Source organism: Pelodiscus sinensis, chromosome 5 (genome assembly GCF_049634645.1).
Source record: "Pelodiscus sinensis isolate JC-2024 chromosome 5, ASM4963464v1, whole genome shotgun sequence".
NCBI lineage: Eukaryota > Metazoa > Chordata > Testudines > Trionychidae > Pelodiscus > Pelodiscus sinensis.
In genome coordinates this window covers 83,804,619-83,826,921 of record NC_134715.1, presented here as the reverse complement: position 1 = coordinate 83,826,921, position 22,303 = coordinate 83,804,619, and the positions used below count along the sequence as shown (strand labels likewise).

At 43.4% G+C, this 22,303-nt stretch overlaps 1 protein-coding gene across 8 annotated transcripts in view; it reads right to left on the bottom strand.

The window, feature by feature from the left end:
* Positions 1-699: 699 nt before the first annotated feature.
* The window catches only part of DLC1 (DLC1 Rho GTPase activating protein), a 381,113-nt gene continuing 359,509 nt past the window's right edge, over positions 700-22,303 (bottom strand). For all 8 annotated transcript variants that reach the window (XM_075930378.1, XM_075930377.1, XM_006113504.4 and 5 more), the window contains 10 exons: positions 17,102-18,528; positions 15,940-16,116; positions 13,784-13,943; positions 13,380-13,578; positions 11,373-11,586; positions 9,674-9,788; positions 4,744-4,962; positions 3,753-3,970; positions 3,355-3,528; positions 700-2,440 (listed from right to left, as the gene is read on the bottom strand). In XM_075930378.1, the coding sequence (XP_075786493.1) occupies positions 2,335-2,440; positions 3,355-3,528; positions 3,753-3,970; positions 4,744-4,962; positions 9,674-9,788; positions 11,373-11,586; positions 13,380-13,578; positions 13,784-13,943; positions 15,940-16,116; positions 17,102-18,528 (3,009 nt within the window). In that variant the 3' untranslated portion in view covers positions 700-2,334. The remainder of the gene's footprint in view (positions 2,441-3,354; positions 3,529-3,752; positions 3,971-4,743; positions 4,963-9,673; positions 9,789-11,372; positions 11,587-13,379; positions 13,579-13,783; positions 13,944-15,939; positions 16,117-17,101; positions 18,529-22,303) is intronic.

Genomic DNA, 22,303 nt, shown 5'->3' with positions numbered 1-22,303 from the left:
GACTAGAAAGCTATCAAGAGCTGTCACTTTAGCTGCCCCTCCACCTACTGTCATGCTGCTCCTGCCCTCTGCCATGGAGCTGCCCCCTTGGGAGCCTCCTGCTTGCTGTGCAGTGTATGGGAGGGAGAAGAGGGAGGCACTGATGTCAGGGATGTAGGGAGATTAGCAATGCAAATCTCTGTCACACTCATACACTGTGGCTACGTCTAGACTGGCATGATTTTCCGCAAATGCTTTTAACGGAAAAGTTTTCTGTTAAAAGTATTTGCGGAAAAGAGCATCTAGATTGGCACGGATGCTTTTCCGCAAAAGTGCTTTCACGGAAAAGCGTCCGTGCTAATCTAGATGTGATTTTGTGCAAGAAAGCCCCCATCGCCATTTTTGCAATTGGGGCTTTTTTGCACAAAACAAATCTGAGCTGTCTACACCGGCCCTCTTGTGCAAAAGCTTTTGCGTAAAAGGACTTTTGCCCGAACGGAAGCAGCATAGTATTTCCGCAAGAAGCACTGATTTCTTACATGAGATCGTCAGTGTTCTTGTGGAAATTCAAGCGGCCAGTGTAGACAGCTGGCAAGTTTTTGCAAGGCCCTGAGGAATTTTAAAATTCATGTGACTTAAGAGCACTCCAGCATCTCTCAGGAGATGGCAGGAACACCGGAAGAACTATATGCAAAAAGACGTGAAGTATGCTTTCTGCAGTTAACATTTAATAGTGCATTTATTGATTATACTCTGTACAGTCATATACCAAGTTATAAACCTTTTCCTTTGGTTCTCTCACTTAAACTTTACTCATGTAAAGCTTATTTACATTAGAAAGAAAAAAAACTTGAGGTACAAAAACCCAAAAAGATATCTGAGGTATAAATACAAAGTATATTTTAAATAATTATCTTTATCATGCTTTGTTTGACAGTACACTGTGGGCAAGTACACATTTATGATAGGCTTGTATGTACAGCATATGATTTATAAGTTCAAAAAGTGTTTCAAATTGAATATTCATGAGCAAACTTATACATTTGCCATTTAAAATATAAAAATACTGACAACGGTAACAAAATCTCAGCCATCTTGCAACTCATTCATACCCTCAGCCACAAAATACACTTATTTAATACTGCATCTCTAAACCAAATCCATACTTCATAGTAAAACCTGCAGAAAGACCACCTTTTCCAGAGGACCTCTTAGTTTCCTACTGTCCATAACGTGATTGTCAGTGAGAAAAATAGCTAAAGGTTAAAAAAAATTGAATGGCTCACATTGAAGCTCTTAAAGCTTCAGGTTAATGTGCAGCTTTCAGAAAGGCAGGTAAAAGAGAAAATCTATATGAATCTTCCTAGTTAACTTACTCTGTCTGATGCCGTAAGAATCCTGATGCCAGGACTCCTATGTCTACATTTTCCTCTTAAAAACCATTAGGATATAGTGAAACACAGGAAGATCATGTACAATTATTACAACATATTCAAGAGTAAATGCAACAATTATTCACTTTTAGTCAAAAAATAATTGACGTTACTGGCTTTTTGACCACTAGAGAGGAATTTCAACACTACTTCAATCTACATAGTTTACAAGTGTACTCTGTACTGCAGTAAATTTGCTAATCACTGCTATAAAGATTGTGTGGGTATGAAACAGACAGAGCAAGTTTACTATAACAATTGCCTACAGGTTAACAATATTAATAACACAAAACAGGCAAGAATGAAGGATTGCTGCTGCTGATGGTCCATTGGGTAGGCAGAGATTCCAGGTTGAACAGTATCTAATACATTAAAATCCATTTAGTGGATCCGTATCAGTGTGCCAGACACTATGCTTAAGCTTGTCCTTTCAACAATTACACTCATTCACACTTACCTCTGTGCAAACCTTTCTTTGCTTCTCTCAGTGAGAGCACATTAAAGAGTACCAGCTATTCCAGTGGATACACCAGTCCCTCAACATGTAACAAATAAAATGACAGGTATGTACATAAAGTTAATGTCACATTGGAATGAAGTATCTTCACCACATTCCATAATATATTTGTGTTTAAAGAATTTTGCTTCTCAGAAGCAACTCAAACCATCTAGAAATAGTACAATATACAGTTTTGTTTCTTTTTTATTGTTTTGCACAGTCCTCCTATATATTCCAGTCAAGATCTATACTACAGACCTTACACAGACAGGAAGCAGCTTTAAAATGTATGGGATGGTCACAGTCCAATTCAATATATTAGTCTTCGAAGACATCAGCTGGTATGTCATCCTATAATCCATTTGACAGTCTTCAGTTGCTGGGAATGTGTACACTGCTGATAGGTTTAATGCCTAGTTGTAGTCACCTAGATTTTACTTCTTTTTTACTGAAAGAGTCTCTGATCTTAACAACTTCAGATGCACATAGGTGTCCAAAAGACTTAGTGTACCATTCTGGCATGTGTCCCCTGTAGCACAGAGGGAAACAAAATAAATGAGAAGCTCTGTCAGCAATACTGGTCCTTACTAAACAAAAGTATATCAAAAGGTGCACCAACGGACATCTTATTGACTACATGACTAGTTATTCCTAAAAACCCGGTTGAACTGAATTCTGAGAAATACCTGAATTCTGAGAAATATTCATGCCTACTAGAAGTGAAGAAGAAAAAACTCAACAAATAACTACATTAAAAAAAGAACAGAACCACCAAAATGTGCACCTAGTTTACAGAATAATTGTGTTATGGCTACCGCTAGTAGGGTGCCAATTATTTTTTTTGTCAAGGTCCATATTTCTTGGTCCATGTATAGTCAAGGTCTAAACTTGAAAGAAAGAAACATTTTCCATGCCACAATAAAAATAACGATATAAAGTTTGCAGTCTGTTAAAAAATAGCGGGCAATCTGGATATGGCCCGCAGTCTGTCTAGTGACTACACCTGTGGCTAGTACTTCTCATCAATTTGACCCTTGCTCGCCAGATCATGTTAAATTTAGACAGTGCATGCTTTGTGGATGGGATCTTGCCTTTACTTGTTTGGAAGGCAAATAATGTGCTCACAATGAAACATGAGACTGGGTTGTTGCTAAAATGCAATGTTTAGCAAGTGTTACAACACGATGGAATCTGAACTACTGTAATTTTCCCCACATACATTAACAGTGCTCTGACTCTTCAGCAATGACCACTAAGTCACACTACCATTTTAGGTATGGGACTATTGTGACAGTGTTAGCTTAGCCAATGGGCTAAAATATGACAGCCTGCTTGCTCTATGACTCATAAGTACAAATGATGCAAAATCACCCTAAAACAATGCCTCCTATTCCTAGAGAAACTGCTGTCACCAACAAAGTCTGGGATACTGGGATACTGTACCTTAAGTCAATCCTGCACATGTAGGTGAGTTTGGATTTTCCTGACCCGCAGGGTTCAATCAGATATCTGGACAAAAGCACATTAACTCTAATGCCAACCACTGGAGCACGGTCATGATCCACCGAGGAGGCTAACAGCACACAAGCTCCTTTGGATAAATTCGTTCTCCATGTTCTGTTATGAATAAACATGAAATAATTGCCTTACATTAGATATTTGATTTGCTGTAAGGAAAAGGGCAAGTTTCTACCAGCTTTAGTAAAAGTTCTGAATTTGCATAAACAGGCATGTGTCTACCAACTCTTCTTTCCTCTGAAGTAGTGTAAGACACTTTTTTCCCTCTTAAATTTTGCTAATTCTCAGGCTTAAGCCTATTACTGGAGTATATGAAAGCTCACCTTAAGATTACATAGTCTCTGGCGGGGTGTGGGGCCATGCTGTTCTGGACATACTGGTATATATCTGTCTGACTGTCCAAGGTTTCAATTACTTTAGAATCCAAGAGATCTTCATCCCAAAGATGTTGCTCTTTAAGTAAACGGTTTAAAACATCCTCAGGTACAGCAGGGACTTCAATGGTGGCTTTCCATAGCCGGAGTGGAGGTCCTTCACACACCTGGGAACATCAACGGAGGCTTGTTAGTACTATTATAATTTATATCTTTTCTCCCTAATTTCTTCATGTTGAAAAACATACTATAAAGGATCAAAACACCATGTTATCATCAGTCTTGTCATATGCAAGAAAACCTAGTTTCCTACAGGGGAACATATGTATGAGAATGAGCTACATGGCTCAATGGAACTGATATGCAAACTTACAAGTTACACCTTTTAAAGGGAGTGATCATAACTTCAAAGAGTGGCTCTTTACTAAAAAAGGGAAACTGAGAATAGCACCCTTTGGTTTCATCTTTATTATCTCCAGTGATTTCTGGCTACCATCTCAGATCTCCGAACTTGATCTGAGAGGCATGAATATTTATTTTTTCCCCCACCATTACCAGTAATAAAGGCTTCTGTGGGCCAAACAATATCTCTAGTTCCAGCTGTGCAAGTTCATTGCTGACCATAGGTTTTCACAGGGGTAACTGATCCTGTCCGTGGAGTTCAGTAAAGATTTTGATTATGATACACAAGAAAGTACAGGAAGCAATGGGATACCTTTTAGCTGTGTTGGCTCTGTGGAATGAATAGGAATAAACTTACTTTTGTCCCTAAAAGCACTAGGTTTTTTCCCCCCTATAGTCACTTTTCAGACTAGAGATTCACATTGCCAGTTTTTTCTTTTCTGCTACATCCTCATCTATTAAATTCTGTACCAGAATAACCCTCAGAAGCAGCCAATTAAACAGGAGTTGTAAATTTGGGACTCCTCCACGGATGTACCTTCTTGTAGGCGAGGTCTGCTTGTTCTGATGTGGAACAGCTGACCCAGCCTTTGAACTTGTCCTTCATCTCTTTAAGCAGGTCATCCATGCAGTCCTGAAGGTAACAGTGATAGTCAGAGGGCTCTGTACTGTTGATGCGTCCAAGTTCCTCCAGGCTTAGAGGCCTCAGGTCTTGCTCTGTGTAAGAATTCCGACATCTGCTCATTTCTTCAGGAATCTGGAAATTGCAGAAAGAGAATTATCATAATTCTGGAGCTATTTCTTCATATATCAGGGGAAACTGAAGGACTCAGTAGGGTCAAAGCCAGAGGTGGGAAAGATAGGGTCTGTGGGCTGGATCTGGCCTGCTAAGCCATTTGATCTAGCCCGCGGCTGCCCTGCCATTCCCCCGCTCCCAGGCCAAGTGAGACCCGGGAACAGGGAAGCACAAGAAATCTCCTTCCCCAACCAGGGGCACACGGCACCAGAGGGAACCACCAGCTCTTCAAAATGGCTGGCGGTTCCCTCTAGGCCAGTGGTCACCAACCAGTAGATTGGGATCTACCGGTAGATCTCAGGGGCTCTAAGAGTAGCTCTTGAGCCCTCTGCCTGCGCAGTACATTTACATTAGATTTCCTCATTTGAGGAGCAGCTACTCACCGAGCAACAACACAGGTGAGTAGCTGTGAGGAATGGTGGGAGCTGGGAGGTCGGGAGGGATGAAACACCCCAGCCAGCTGACTGTGGCTTACAGCTGAAAGAGGCTGCCCCGCGCTCCAGCTGATCGGCAGCTTCTCCTCTGCGCCTGCCCACGTGGAGCTTGGTGCACCCTGGCTGAGCGCCGTGGCCAGCTGGCCGGGCAGCCACTTCTCTTCCCTCCAGCCCGGCTGCCCTGCGCTCAGCCCAGGGAGGCTGCGTCTAGCTCCAGCTGTGCTGGAGCAAGCTTCCCGGGCTGAGCGCAGGTCAGCCGGGCTGGAGCAAAGAGAAGCGGCTTCCCAGCCAGCTGGCCATGGCGCTCAGCCAGGGTGCACCAAGCTCCACGTGGGCAGGCACAAAGGGAAAGCTGCCCGATCAGCTGGAGCGTGGTTCAGCCTCCATTTCAGGCCAAATGTTGGAAAAACCTCTTCCTACAGAAGAATTTTTTTTTAAAGCAGCAGTATAAGGATTGGGGATAGCAAGGGATGGAGAGGAGGAGAATAGAGAGGGCAGGGCTTCAAGGAAGGGGCGGGGCGGTAGATCTTGGCTTGGACTGTCATTTAAAAGTGATCTTGGGTGTAAAAAGGTTGGAGACCACTGCTCTAACAGGTGATCCTGGCTGGTTTGGCCAGGAAACTATCAAGCACTGGCACTTAAGTGCCTTCCACCCACTGTCATGCTGCTCTTGCCCTCTGCCTTAGAACTTGGGAGCCTTCTGCTTGCTGTGCAGGCTGTGGGAGAGAGGAGGGGGGGAGCACTGATGTCTGGATGTCCCTCCTCACCCCACTCCTGTACCCTAGCTCCACACAGAAAGAAGGGGATGGAGGGAGCTTGGCAATGCAAATCTCTGTCACTCTTTCACACCGTGTGTGTCTTTATCATTGTCACCAACACACTCTGTCCTTCACTCTCATCTCCTGACCCAACACACACGTGCGGGCAGAGTAAACTAGTCTGTGCATTTCATCATTTTTGTTTCTCTCTTATGCTTAAATTTAATTCCTTGAGTAGTGAGTTATAAAATGCCTAACCTGTCGTGGCTGGAGTCATTATCCTTACGGGCAGGGCTCGACAAACTATGTAAGCTACTTGCCCGTGGTGAATAAATTACAACCCAGACGAGCCGGGTTCGGGAGATCTGCGCATGCGCAAATCGCCGGACAGCGCGTCTGGTGAGCGGGGCTTGCCACGGCTCAGCAAGCCCTGCCTATGGGAATTGCTGCTCCTGGAAGTTGGCTGGCATGTCCCTGCAGCCCCTGAGAAAGGCAGATCAGGGGGTCTTACATGCTGTCCTTGCTTGCAGACACCACTCCTGTAGCTCCCATTGATCAGTAACAGGAAACCATGGCCAGTAGAAGCTGTGGGCTCAGTGCCTGTAGATATGGGGCAGCATGTGGTGCCATGGAGCCATTGCTGTACATGCCAGCTGCTTTCAGGAGTGGTGAAGGGCCAGGGCAGGAGTCAACCTGCCTTAACTCCACCACTCCGAAGTCATCTCAGTTAAACAGTCCCCAGCCAGAGCCTGCTTTCTGAACCCCGGTCCCGGCCCTGAACCATCTACTACACCCAACCTCCTGCTCCAGATGTGAGTCCCCTTGCACCCAAACTCCTTCCCAGAGCTTGTACTCTGAACCCCCGCCCCCCCTCTGGACACCAATTAACCATCCTAGGCTAAGCCCGGAGCCCCTCCCATGCTCCAAATTCCTTGGCCCAAGACCAGAACCTGCACCTCAACCCCCTACACCAGCCTGGTGAAAGTGAGTGAAGATGGGAGAGGAAGGGGGATGGAGTGAGCAGGGGGAGGCCTCAGAGAAGAGATGGAGCAGGGGTGGGGCCTCAAGGAAGGGGCAGGAAGGAAGTGGGACATGGGTAATTGGGTTTGAGGTAGATCTTACACTGCACTTAAATTGAAAAAGTGATCTTGTGGTTAAAAAGGTTGGAGACCACTGCTCTAGACATCCCACGTCCCTGGCAAGGCAGGGCAGGGAAGGAGGGCAAGAGACTTTGTGCACTCCCCCATCCCCAGGCCCTGACTGGCCCGGGGGTGGGGGAGTGCGCAAAGTCTCCTGCAGCCAGCTGGCGGTTCTCTCTAGGCTCCATGCATCCCTGGCAAAAGACTTCAGGCACTCCCCCCTCTGCTCCCACCAGGCCAATCAGGAGGAGACGCAAAGTCTCCTCCCTTTGCCAGGACTGGGTTGCATCTAGAGGGAACAGCCCCTGGCCGCCCGAGTCCCTGCCCCTTTGGGGGCAGCTTGTGACCACTGTCAAAATTCATGAAGTGCCCCCCTTCAAAAATTATTGCTCATCCCGGTCAAAGCTAATGGTTCATAAATTCATGAACTCACAATGCCCCCTTTCCCCCACAGCAGACATGCAGTATGACAATTGATACAGATGAATTCAGAGACTGATAACAGTGTATAAATGAAAGAACAAAGGGAAAAGAAGGACCCTGAGGGAAAAAAAAAGGGACCCCCCCCCCACCAATTGTTGAAATAAATATTTGCTGCATTACTCTTGCCACCTGGAATTTAAAAGCTAAATATAGATCACAACCCTAATGAGTATACATCTACCTATTATATCCAAACTACAGTTTCTCTCTCTTGACCTTAAACAAACTAGGAAAATACAACCTATATGTAGCTACTAAAATGGTGGGTGCATAACTGATTGGAAAACTGTTCCCAGAGAGTACTTGACAATGTTCACAGTCTAGAGGGGCATAACAAGCAGGGTCCCACAGAGATCTGATTTCAATATTTTCATTAATTATTTAGATAATGCCATAAAGAATACACCTATAAAGTTTGTGGCTGATACCAAGCTGGGAGGGTTGCAAGTGCTTTGGAGGATAAGATTAAAATTCAGATGATCTGAACAAACTGGAGAAATGGTCTGAAGTAAATAATATGATATTCAGTAAAGATAAATTCAACATATTCCACTTAGGAAGGACTAATCAGTTGCACACATAAAAAATGGGACGTACTGCAAAAACAGATCTGGGCGTCATAGTGGACCACAAGCTAAATATTAGTCAACAACAGTAATACTGCAAAAAAAACCCAAACATCATTCTGGGCTATATTAGATGTGTTGTAAGCAAGACAAGAAAAATTGGTCTACTCCATGAAAATTAGGCCTCACCTGGAGTATTTTGTTTCCAGTTCTGGGTGCTACACTTCAGGAAAGATGTGGACAAATTGGAGAGTCCAGAGAAAAGCAATAAAAATGATTTAAGGATCTAGAAAACATGATCTATGATAAGGATGTTAAGGACTAGTCAATTTCCCGCCCCGCCATGCTGCCTCTATTAGATAGAGGCAGCAAAAGGGGGGAAAGGGGGGGCGGGCGAGAGAGAGGGTACTTTAAAGCGGCAGCGCTGCTGAGAGCTCGTACTAGGGCTTTGTGCTGCACTGCCCCTTTGAAACGCCGTGGCAGTGTTTCAAAGGGGCAGTGCTGCACAGCTGATCCAAGGATATGTATAGCGCTGCCCATTTGAAATGCTGCCTCGGTGTTTCATAGCGGCAGTGCTGCACAGAACTGACCCTGGGCTCCATGCGATGCTGCCCCTTTGAAACTCAACGGCAGCGTTTCAAAGTGACAGCACTGCCTGGAGCCTGGGGTCAGCTGCGGACTCCCTAGCTGACCCCGTGCTCCTTTTGGCATTTCTGCAGAACCTGGAGTCAGCTGAGGAGTGCCCAGCTGACCTGGGTTCCGCATAGTATTTCAAAGCGGCAGCGCAGCATGGAACCTGGGGTTAGCGGTGGACTCTGAGTCCCCCACTGACCCCAGGCGGGCGCTTCTGCTTTGAAATGTACAAGCATGTTGTAAGGAGGCAGGAGGTAAATTGTTCTTGTTTAACCTTTGAAGACAGGACAAGATGTAATGGGCTTAAATTGCAGCAAGGTAGATTTAGGTTGGACATTTTCTAGGAAAAACTTCCTGTAGCTAAGCATTGAAATAAATTGCCTAGGGATGCTGTGGAATCTCCATCATTGGAGATTAACAGGTTAAAAAATACCTCTCTAGATAATGTTTAGTCTTGAATGACATCCCAAGGTACCTTCCAGTCCTGGGGATCTATATTCTTTTTAAGAAGGTGCTCATCTGTTTGTTTAATTATATAGAATCTTTTTAGTTTCTTTAAAGATTCTTAGCTCTCCATTGAGCATGTCTATTTTTCATAGAGCTCTCTTGCTCACTGCTGAATGAATGGTGCTACTTGTTTCACAAGACAGCTGCCTCACCTGGAAGAGCTTCTTGCACTCAGCAATCATATGGGCAAGGCCTTGCGTTGCAGCCAAATTTTCATTTAAATCTTTCTGATCAGGTTTGCCCAGACTCTGTTTTCTCTGCATCACCCTACAAAGGAGGAAAATAAACAAGTCAGAATTAGCTAATGGCTTGGTAAGTAGATAGTGTAACTACACAATGTCCCGAGGGCACAGACTGGAGCTACCTGGGACTGAAAAAAATGGTGTAATGTTAAATCTTCTTGGTGTCTTTTCATGCTATTGCAGCTGTGCCTATTCTGTGGCAAGTCTAACCCGCTGAAAACAGCCAAACTGGCTGCCTAGCTGATCATCATAACCAGCGTCAGTAAAGGGAATGGAGTGTTTATGGTGGAAAATTGAGAGCCCACTTTGAGTAAAGAGGTGTGGAGACTTGGTAATCAATTTGACTTTCATCTGTAAGGCAAAATATTTCCTTTCAGTTCGCCCCCAGATAAAAGGAAATTGGAATAAAAACTTGCCGGTAAGTACTTTGGTTCCCTGCTATTGCTGGTGACCTGCACACCAGAATTAGTGTGGGTTTGTGTTTAAAGGGAATGAGAAAGCAGCACTAATTGGACTACTTTACTCTGATAAATTTTGCCACTCTCCAGTGAATGAGGATAAATTTATTGTTGCTCAGAGCTAGTTAGTTACCTGACCTCTCATTTTGTCTAACAATCCCTGTTTGCAAAGGAATGTCCCAATGGACTTCATAACACCCATCCATTCTTTAGCTTAACCTAAACTATGGGCATTTAACGTTCAATTACCTAGTTTGACACAGGATCATTGCACACCTGTACTAGGTGAATTACCCCTCCATGACATGACAGTAAAGAGGCTAAAACATGCTTTCTTAATCTTCAGTGGTGATACCCTCAGTGGTGTTATTTTAATACTGCTGTGCAACTGCAGGAGAAGTTAGAGGAGTTCACATTATGCTACAGGTGCTACCATTCTGTGGTAGTCATTATGGGTATGTCTACACTGCTACCCTAGTTCGAACTAGAGTGGCTATTGTAGGCATTCGAAGTTGCAAATGAAGCCTGGGATTTGAATATCCCGGGCTCCATTTGCATCTTGCCGGGCGCCGCCATTTTTAAATCCCCGTTAGTGCAGACTCCGTGCCCGCGGCTACACGCGGCATGGAGTAGGTAGTTAGAATTAGGCTCTCTACCGATACACCGAGAGAGCCTAATTCGAACTACCTACTCCGTGCCGCATGTAGGCGCGGGCACGGAGTCTGCACTAACGGGGATTTAAAAATGGCGGCGCCCGGCAAGATGCAAATGAAGCCCAGGATATTCAAATCCCGGGCTTCATTTGCAACTTCGAATGCCTACATTAGCCACTCTAGTTCGAACTAGGGTGGCAGTGTAGACATACCCTATGTTTCCTTGGCCACTTCTGAAGTCTCCAAAGGTTCGTTTTGCTTTATAAAACCTACTGCATGACAGCGTGGGGATTGAATACGCATTGTACATCTGTACCTTCTATAGTTACCAATGTAATCAAAAGTGGTGGTGGGGAACAGAATTCTATTACTACAAAGCACGTTCAAGATGGTAACTGCTAACAGGGGAATCCCAGTACCTGCTAAATGGTACAAGGGAGTAGTATCCCAAGAAGGGTAGTACAGAGCTATATTCTTCTACATTTGTTAGAGAAATACCTTGGAGAAGAATTCTCTCTCTTGAGAGTATTTAAGTGGAAGAGGGAAGGTGCTAAACACACAGCAAGGTTTGTTGGCGTCATCTGGTTTTCCTTCACTGCGGCAGTGACATCACTCAGGAAATAAAGAAGAATCTGTAGGACCTCCCGGTTCTCGTCGGGTAAAAGCATAATAGCAGCCTTAATAGCCTGGAGCCGCTGGTCCTTTGGCACATCTGCATAATATTAGTAATATTCTCATCAGATTATTGATTTTCCACACACACAAACATGAATACATCCCAATGCAAAATTCCAGATTCAAATATTTCACTCATGTTTGAAATGATTTCCTCCAGAATGCAGACCAGTCACAGGCACCACACGAAGGAATTTTTTTTATTGCCACCAATTTACCTACCCTCAGTTATTTCCTGTCTCATGAGTAACTCAACAGTGTAAAAGTTGTGCCTATACTACAGTTGGTATTCAAATTTAATTTCAAGCACTACCTTCTTCTGCAGCCCTGCTAAAAGGCCTGTTAAGCTGAAGAAGTCTGGCTGATGAACACAGGTGGGTGGTGGTGAACATGGACACAAAGTCCAGCTAACTCAGACTCCAGCAAAAATTCTTCACATCTCAAAAAGTTCATAGGGAAATGCATTTAACATTCAGTAAAGTAATAAAATAAAATAAATAAATAAATAGCTACTAAACTTTTTCAACACTGATGCCATAAAATACCAGAAAAGTGCTTCACCAAACACACACGAGTCTATTTTATTGAGCAAATCTTTCAAAGTCACATGGTGGAAAAAGAAAGTCACTGACATGCAGCCCCATACCATAACACGGCTCCATGGTTACTGACAACAAACACCTTGGGCAGAAAATTTTGACTCGTGTCTTTATAAAAACTGAAAGGATGGAAAAAAATGAAATAAACCAGGCCAGCTCTGCTTCTCATAAATTGAGTGCCAGTGAGCCACCCCCACAGAGGCAGCTCAAGGGACTGAATCACATGGTGTTTCTATCATCATTAGCCCTGCAAAACACTGATGACATGCTGAAGAGAAACTTGGCAGGATGTCTTATCTGTAATTCTTGCACTACTAATATACCACTTGTTTTGTATCACTTTGAGAATAAAGCTAAATTCATAGGATTTTTTTTAAACTGATGGGAGTGATGATTTTAAAAGAGTTCATTAAAATATCTCACATGGGATATACTGCCTTCCACCCCAACAAGCTTAAGGCATTTTTAAAACCGTACTCAGGCACAATCAGCATACAGTAAGCTCTGCATAATACCAAGGGGATGGAAAATTCTGGCCACACACATGGAAGAAAAACTTCAAAAGGATTTTGCTGTTTATGGACAGAAGATCAAACATCTGGCTAGGGCCATCCCCCTGTTATGGGCAGAGAAGCTGGAACCTCTACACATCAATCCTGCGGGAGGAGCTACAGAATGGGGAAGTGCAGTTTTTGCAGCACTGGCATTAACTGCTCAAACAGGCAATGGGCTACATGTGGCCCATGGGCAGAATCCGGCCCCACCAAAACTGCTGGATCTGGCTCATGGGCTGCCCCTCTGTGGATCCCATCTTAGGTAACAACAGTAGAAATGATGACGTGGCAGCAGTAAGCTTAAAAATGTTTTCACAAGCTTATGAGTAGTGCTATTGGGCATAAAATTACGCGAGATGAAGGAATATCACAAGTTTCCAATTGAAAGAGGCAGAGGGTTTAGATTGGTTCTATTCTACATCACCATATAACTAGAGAACCAACAATCAGTTTCATAAGAGGCAGGGTGACAAAAAATGGATATGTCAAAAAAAAATAAAAGTATACGATGGTATCAAATGGCACCATTTCCAAATTCCCTGGCACATATGCTACCCAGATGAGAGATATATTTGGCAGTTCAGCCTTGTAAAACAGACACTGTAGAACTATTTAGGAATATTACTTTTGAAACCAGGGCCTAGTTTTCTGTCTCAAACTGGAATCTGAGGACTTACATTGGTAGATCTGCAGGAAAGTCTCCGAGAGTTTGTTGGTCATTAGTGGCTCAGGTAGATCACGAAAGTACTGCTTCAGCATGTCTGCCACATCGTAAGCAGACTGGCCTTCATAGTTAACGCAGTCTGTTGAGCTCTCATTCATTTGGCGCAAAGCCTGGATTCTTGACTTGACTCCAGATTTCCTGAATAGTCCAACCTACATGTGGTTTGCATAGTTAAAAAGAAAAAAAAAGACATTATAACCACCAAGGATGTGCCAAATCCTGCAGTCCTAGCCACTGACTTCAGTGGGAACTGTGCTTAAGTATGGCTACAGTAAAAAGAGAAACACAGGCCCTATAATTTGGCTCAAGTGCTGGCATGATGACAGTGTAGTGGAATGGTAGTGAAATGAAACTAACCTGATCCAAACAGTGGCTGCGGAGATACCGCATGGCTTGCTGAATGCTCTGTGGGAGAGGCTGTCCTGTGCGCTGGACATTAATTGGCAGAGGCACCCCAAACACATTTCGGTCTTTATAATCTGGGACCTTAATCCTTTTCATAAACTTTGGTACAGCCCTGTTTAAGCAAAGAGAATGCAGAGAAGAAAACGTGGCTGTTAGCATAGCATACACATCATTCTTACCACATCCACTCATCCCTATCTTTTTGGGTTCCAATAGCTGGTAAAGAGCTAAAAAGTGAAGTGGAAACAGATTGAACACGGTGCAAAAGGCATAGCTGTATCACTGAAAACATGAAATATCCCATCTTTTCCACAGAGGAAGGTAGGTGTAGGAATGGAACATCTCTATGAGGCAAGTATAATGTTAGGAGGGGGCTGTATTTGGATTGTAAGCATTAATATGTGGTACTAGTCAATCAATACCAGTACAACAAACACTGTAGGGTAGAACAACAGAAGCCAGGTTGAACTATAGTAAAGTCAAAATAAATCCTGTGGCCAACAACCCTTCGTAATGTAGTTTCTTTTGGTCTCTCAAGAAAGATGGGCATGTGAACAATAAGCTTTTTGTACGTCAGTCACTTGTTCTATAAAGCTCTCAAGCCAGGCTCACTGCCCACCCGCATGTGTAACAGCAGGAAGCTGATGGAATACATTTGAGTTTTGTCAGCTAAAAATTTCAGTTCTTCAAATGACCTCTCTGAGGGACCTCCCTCCTTGTCAGGCCCCTACTTTCAATGGGGGGGGGGGGAGGGAGGAGGGGAGCGTTCCATTTGCTTTTGACTCAGATGAAAAATTTACCAGAGCTTAACAGAATAAATTACTCTTATTCTCAAGAGTGTTGTTTTCTTAAATAAAAAAAAATTCCTTTGGTGTCTGAAGTGTTGAGATCATCTTGCTAATGAAAGAGAAAGTTAATGTAGGGTACAAAATTTCAGAGGACACAACAGTGTCAGAGAACAGAGAGACTCTTAACTTTTGCATGTGCAGTCAACTGGACAAGCCGTGTATTATGCTTTTGGAGGTTAATGTGTTCTACAGAAAATAAAAAGACTCAAACTGTATTACATTATGGTTAAACATGGGGCATTATTGATATATGTGAATACTTGCTTTGTCAAAAAACAAGCCAGCAGAATGTGAAAAAACACATTACGAGCTCCACCGAGAATCTGAAGCATGCAGGGATAACTGGTCAATACTTATTTCTGTCTTACAGAACAAACAACTTCTGTATTTAGCATGGCTCACATAATAACAGCCTTTGAACAGAAGCTACTTTGATGTTGGAGTTAAATACTCACTGAGAGTCCTAGAGAAGGGAGGAGGCTGTCAGAACAAAGTAGGGCCCCCCCAACTATATTGTACTTTTTGCTGCTTTAGGACTGCACAGACTGCAATACCGATATGGCAATAACAGGTTTTCCATTTCATTAATTTGACAAAAGGTATTGACTGAGTAACAAACACTTGACGTGGCTGAAGGAAACTCCACTTTTCTTCTAAAGTTGCGGAATTTTTCCATTTTGTTTTTATAATAAAAACATGAATTTGGGTTTTTTTTTCTTTTAAAATAAAATGTGTCAGCAGAAAAAAATTAGTTGTTAGATAACAACATGCTACAACTGAGTTGCCCTGGCATTAAATAAATAATATTAAGATTAATGCCAATGAAGGAGAAAGGTAGGAGACTATGAAGATAATTTTCTGGTATCTCAACATGTACTGAAGTAGGTCTTAAGTGCAGATTGTTTGAATATACGATTATTCCTTTTTGTTGGGGATGGTATCTGGGTGTTTCGCAACAAAGCCCCAACAAAGCCAGCTGGTCTGTGCTTCATCAGGGTCTGTTCTGAAATACATTCCTCATGTCCCTCCCTCTGTGGTTGCTGATTAACAAGGATCTGACACCCCATGACATTAAAACAATGTAAAGGGTTAATGGCTTTAGTATAGTCCTCTGAGGCTAGAGCCCCAGAAGGGGGTGGCAGAATGAGGCGTTAATTAGATGCAGGTAAACAGGAAGAGGGGAAGATAGCTGAGGGTTAGTGACATGTTTTCTATATTCATTCAGGACTGGCAAATCCCTAGGAAAAGAATGGTCCTTACCAGCTGAAGCCGTGCTTATTGGAAGGTGTGTATTTCTCCAGGAGAGCAGTTAACTTCAAAAGAGAGTATTTCTGAAGGAGGTTCATCTGTGCCACAGACTGACTATTAATCTGTAATGACACAGAGCTCAAGCTGGGACAGTGGGAGCTCTGAAAGCTGTGCCACCTCAGTCTGTGCCTGCCAGAAAGGAGGGGAAAATAAAAGGCAGTTGATTGAAGATACATGTGGAAACCACAAGGAAAAGGTTCTCTCTAATGAGGTGGAGGGCATGTGCTCTAATGTGCTGTTTAGCAGAACAGCATTAATAATACCCTTTGCATTTTGAGATTTGTCTACAACATCTGCTATACATCAGAAACTCCTGATATACAAAAGCGACGAAGAGTCCTGTGGCACCTTATAGACTAACTGAAGTGTAGGAGCATAAGCTTTCGTGGGCAAAGACCCACTTCGTCAGATGCATGCATCTGACGAAGTGGGTCTTTGCCCACGAAAGCTTATGCTCCTACACTTCAGTTAGTCTATAAGGTGCCACAGGACTCTTCGTCGCTTTTGCAGATTCAGACTAACACGGCTACCCCTCTGATTCCTGATATACAGTAGATGAGGAAAAATTTCCAGGTGTTAACGTGGGAGCACACAACCCGGTCTGGCAGCTCTAACTACATCACAGTAGTCTGCACAATATGGCATGAACCGGCACTGTTGGGAGTGCCACAATTTGGACAGGTTGTAAAATGAAGGCTTTGACCACTCAGCCATAGTCTCTTGTGTGATGGTGTTTTAGAAAGAGCAGGGATATCCCCACCAGTATCCTGGCTGATTTAAACTTTGGGCAATTACATTCTCCATTTCCCCCACACCCCAGTTTCAGTTTGACAAGTTGTTCCTTACCCAGCTCTAAAAACGATATTAGTGTTGCTAGTGAAGAGGCCTCTCACACTGCACTGCAGAAAGAGCTGCGTTTCAGTGGAGGTACAACATTCTGAATAAACAAATAGACTGTTTTAAAGAGGCTTGGAACCATTCTAGATTTAAGGGGCTATAAAAATATGTGCATAATTAATTTTCGAGAATGAGATGTAAAATGTACACATTTGCTTTAAATCCCCACGGCTGCTTCTATGCTTGGGGTCTAGTGGGAGAAGTTCCTGTTATTTACCTGTTGGACCGTGTCAGTGATGCACCCACTCCGGAGTCCCTTCTGTCCTGCATTCCTGGGGGCTCTTCTGTCTCAGTCAAAGAATTTCCTGTACTGTCAAGGTCACTAGGGGTTGCTCGATCATTATCTACATCAAGGTGAATCTGCTTCGGAGAGGAAGGGCATGGAGAAACTGAATCTAATGCTGAATCAGAGTCCCCTTCATCTGAAAACTTCTCTGACCACTGGTTAACTAGTCTCTGCATCCCTTTTACGTGGCATAGGATATCATCCAGCTCTGGGAATAGGTCTTCATTCTCCAGGTCCGCTAGGTCACCAGTACTGGAATACAGAATTGAGCCTGGTACATTGTCATAAATGCTAAGGCGGCTGCCCATTGAGCTAGAGGAGTTACGCCTTTTCCCAGTGCTCAGTTCCTTGGAGCTTCCTGCACTGTTCTCCCTTCTGAGGGAGAGATGACCATGTCCATGAAAGCTCCCAGTTCTCCAGTTCACAGAAGCGTTGCTTTCCGATGGGGAGAAGTTACCATTGCAGAGTGCTTTGGGAAAGGTCCCTGGCTTGTGGTCTTCAGGGATAAAAAACACAGTGTCTTCTGCAAAACTTCCCCTGTTCTTAAAGTTCTGCTCCATGACATCGCTGAAGGTTGATTGGTTGAAAGGGTCGAAGCCTTCAAGGTACATTCCCACCCTTTTATTATATGCACTGAGGCTACGTGTTCTCGTGACAGGGCTGGGTGTGCTGACAGCGCTGCTAGTCTCAGACTGACTGCCACTACTGCTGGTCTGGGTGGAATTGGAAACACTCCTTTTTCGTACCATGGGGACGTTAATATGGTTGCCATTGAGGGTAGAAATTTCCACACAGTTAAATTGTTTTAGTTTGTCCTCATCCATGCCCTCTTTCAGGATGGGCCCACTGATAATAAGACCAAGCTTTGAAGGTGCTTTATTTTTGCCATGGTGAGAGCTCTTGATTTTCAGGCTCTCCATCCTCTTTAGCAGGCTTTTGGTTTTAGACCTGGCATTCTTTTCATTGGCTTTCATATTGAAGCTGAAGCTAGATAGCTCCTTTGGCGAGGGAAGGCTGCTGAAGGAGTCATTGTTCGCTATGAAGTTGCCTGAGGAGCAAACGCTAACGACAGAGTTTGTTCTGGTAGTGGTTGCCTCGCTCTGGAGGGTGACCTGGTGGCTACTGGTGCTGCTGGTGCTGTGAATGGAAACCACCTCCTGACGCTCACTGAAGTCTGTCAGCACGCTTTCATGACTAGCTGCATTTGTCAGGAGAGGTGCTCCTGGTGATGAGGGATTCAAATCCTGTTTTGGAGGGAAGACATCAAACTCCTCAAGCCTGGACCACCTCTTGCTGTCCCTTTGAAAAGTCCATTTACCACTTATTGCACAAGGCTCATCTTCATCGGAATCTTCACTCTGCAAGCAAAGAGCATCTGGTCAGGGATAATGACAAACTGGTAGTGATAACAGCTAAGTTATTTCATGAAGCATATTTAAGTAAGTGGGTGATCTTGCTAGTATTTAAGTGAAAAATCAAAAGAGACATGAGTGTCAATGAGGGCAAATTGGGCCTTTTAAGTCCATCACAGTTAATGATAACATATAATATGCAATATATCTTAAAGAGTATGTTAAATAGACAAAAAATATGTTTGAAGTTCATTTAAAAGCGGTCTTATAGAAATAACGCAAACAGAGCAAATAATATAACCTGCTTTAAATAGTTCTTTTCAACAAACCCCCAGTATCTGTAGGCTTTTAATTAATTGGTCACAGTGGATACCCTTGAGATCAGTGGAAATTCCTGGCATGCATAAAATTTTAAACTGGAGTCAGTGAGGGGCAGGTCTCCCTCTGGACTCTTTCCAATGCTACTCTTTGTTGATAGTGACTCTGTGTTTATATTCTCCTTTGCAATTAAGAGATTGTTTCTCAGACATTCTGAATTGTAGTAGCTTAACTTCTTACCCAATCTTAAGGCTTAAATGGTGTTATAACTGTGACTAATGAGATAGCAAGAGAACCTATTACACTGCCACAGTTTAATGCCTCCAGGCTCTAACCTGGTCCTTTCCTCCTCCTATAACCCAGCAGCTGACACTGAGATTGTCTGTGAAGTTTCTACTTCAAACTAGCTCCAGGCAATCTTAACTTTACTTCATAGATACTGAGCAGCAAAAGCCTGCAACAGTATACAACACAAGTAACCTTTCCATTGATTATACTTGATGTATGGGCAGTGCCTGAGGATATGTTTCAACATTGCCACTTAAGTCTCAACCTTTTAATGAAAAGGAATGATCTTGTATGATCAACACACTTCTCTTCCATTTACATAGAGTAGATAAGAAGACACATGAATCTGGAAAAACAGAACTAAAAAGAATACAGGACTATGTAGCACTTTAAAGACTAACAAGATGGTTTATTAGATGATGAGCTTTCGTGGGCCAGACCCACTTCCTCAGATCAAATAGTGGAAGAAAATAGTCACAACCATATATACCAAAGGATACAATTTAAAAAAATGAACACATATGAAAAGGACAAATCACATTTCAGAACAGAAGGGGGATATGGGGGGGGGGGGGGAGAGGAAGGTGAATGCCTGTGAGTTAATGATATTAGAGGTGGGGAAGGGTAGATGTCTGTGAGTTAATAGTATTAGAGGTGATAATTGGGGAAGCTATCTTTGTAATGGGTAAGGTAGCTGGGGTCTTTGTTCAGCCCCCCGCGGAGAGTGCCCATCTTGTTAGTCTTTAAAGTGCTACATAGTCCTGTATTTTGTTTCAGCTACACCAGACTAACACGGCTACATTTCTATCACTAGAACTAAAAAGAGTATATTTTAACACACCATAGCAAAGCAAGATACACCTTTGATACTAAATAAAGAACAAAAGGTTAAGTTTGCCAAAGCTTCTACAGGTTGAACCTCTCTAGTCTGGCATTCTTCAGACCTGACTGGTGAGGAACCAGAGAATTTGCCGGACTATGGGAGGTCAATATTGTCTTCCACTGCTTACTGCTTCCACTTCCACTGCTTACTGGAGTCTTAGAAGACATTTAGGGGTAAATTAGAGCTAAATAACAGCACTGAACACTGAGAGCCAGGACTGGTGACTGAAAAATAAGCTTTATGTCACTGTACGAAACTTGGCCGCACCTATGAAAAGTGGATATCTGGCTAGCTAAAATCATGCTGGACAACATATGTTGCCAGACCACAGAGTGCTGGATTAGAGAGGTTTAGCCTGTACATAGTCCTATGAGTGCCAAAAAGTTCCAATTTGTTTTAAAACTTCAGAAGCCATTTGTTAGATAAGGAACACAAGAACAAAAGTTTATTCTCTGGATAATAAGTTATCTTTTAAAGGGCTTTATTCACATAGCCTCTGAAGGGGTATCTTAGCCTAGTTCCAGTTCCGTTTTTAGTCTGATTATGGCACTTTACAAAGTAAGGCATAAAGCAAAACGGTACTTACGTTTCTAATAAAAAACACATACAGTAGAGTTCCTGTTTAGGTCGGATAATCGGACCGACAGGTGGTCGGATTACTGAAAATGTCGGATGATAGGGACTCTACTGTAGCTGGCGCCACTTGGTCCCCATCCCTGCCTGGCCCTGGCACCTTCCCTCCCTGCAGCTCCCGGGCGCCCGGCCCCGCTCGCTGCCCCGTGGCTCTCCTGGAGCCGCTGTTTCCACTCCTGCCGGCGCTGCTTCGTCCCTGGGAGCTACAGGCATCAGAGGCTCCAGGAGAACGACGGGGCAGCGAGCAGGGCCGTTCTCCCGGCCCGCACTTTATCGGACCCTGCAGCTCCCGGGGATGAAGCGGCACTGGCAGGAGCGGCACCAGTGGCTCCAGGAGAATGACAGGGCAGCAAGCGGGGCCATTCTCCCGGCCTGCACCCTGGAGCCGCTGATGCCGCTCCTGCCAGCGCCGCTTTGTCCCTGGGAGCCATAGGGTCGGATAAAGCAGAATGTCAGATTACTGAAGGTCGGATAATCCGGACTCTACTGTATAGTACATAGAAGAGGACTCACTGCATTCAGTGGTCATAATGCAAAAACTTAAAAATTCCATTCATGAGTGAGGAAACAATGAGACATTTGCTTAGTTAATTAAACTCAGAAGTTTGCCTACCAACAGGAAAATTAACTGGATGACAATGGATGCCATGCAAATGGTGCTGAATGTGATCCAACTACAAGGGAAGACCAAGAAAACAGTATTCATTTAGGGTATGTCTACACAGCAATATTATTTCAAAATAATGTCAAAATACTGTCAAGCTGAACGACTTCTTACTCCGACTCCTGGAACCCTCATTGTACTAGTAAGGGAAGTTGGAGGAAGAGTGCTCTATTTCAAAATAAGTGCTGTGTAGATGCTCCCAATTTTGAAATAAGCTATTTCAAAATAAGCTACATAATTGACATAGCTCAATTTGCGTAGCTTATTTCAAGTTAAGCCCTGCTGTGTAGACAAACCCTCAGATATACCCATTACTGACATTCTGTCAGCAACAGGTAATTTTCCTAGTGTAAACAAGGCTTATTCGAGCCAAATCCTGGTCTTAGTTAAGTCAACAAAAGGGGAATTTGGCCCTATTTTTTCTATATTATTACTAGAGTGATGTTTGAGCCAAAACCAGCAATTACTCCAAACCAAAACATGGACTGTTCTGATGTTAATGAGGCTCGGAAACAAGAGAGAACTGATTTTAGGAAACAAATCTTCTGGTAGTCAAAATCTTCATTATACATTTCCTTTATGTATGCTATCACAAAATGCAATGCTATCTTTTCAGAACCTTTCTGCTACATACCATAAACTGTTAGGGAAATAAAGACTGATCCTTGGTAAACGTCCTTCCAGCATCTGTATGCATTCTTGTCAGGAGAGAAGGGCAGCACTGTATTGCACAAGTTTAGTCATCTGTATCTGCAACTACTCACTTCAAGGGGACAGACTTAAGTACTTTTGACCTTTCTGACTGTGTTCTCCTGCTGATTTTGCCAAACCTGCAGACATGTTTTCAGACTGCTAATCAGCTGAACTGAAGAGACGTGTCCAAAAACACCCCCCATCATTTTCATAATACATCTGTCCGCCAATCAAGGACTTAGGCAAGGGTATAATGTTTTTTAATACTGATGCCTTTATCTGTACCTTACTTTTAAAAAAAT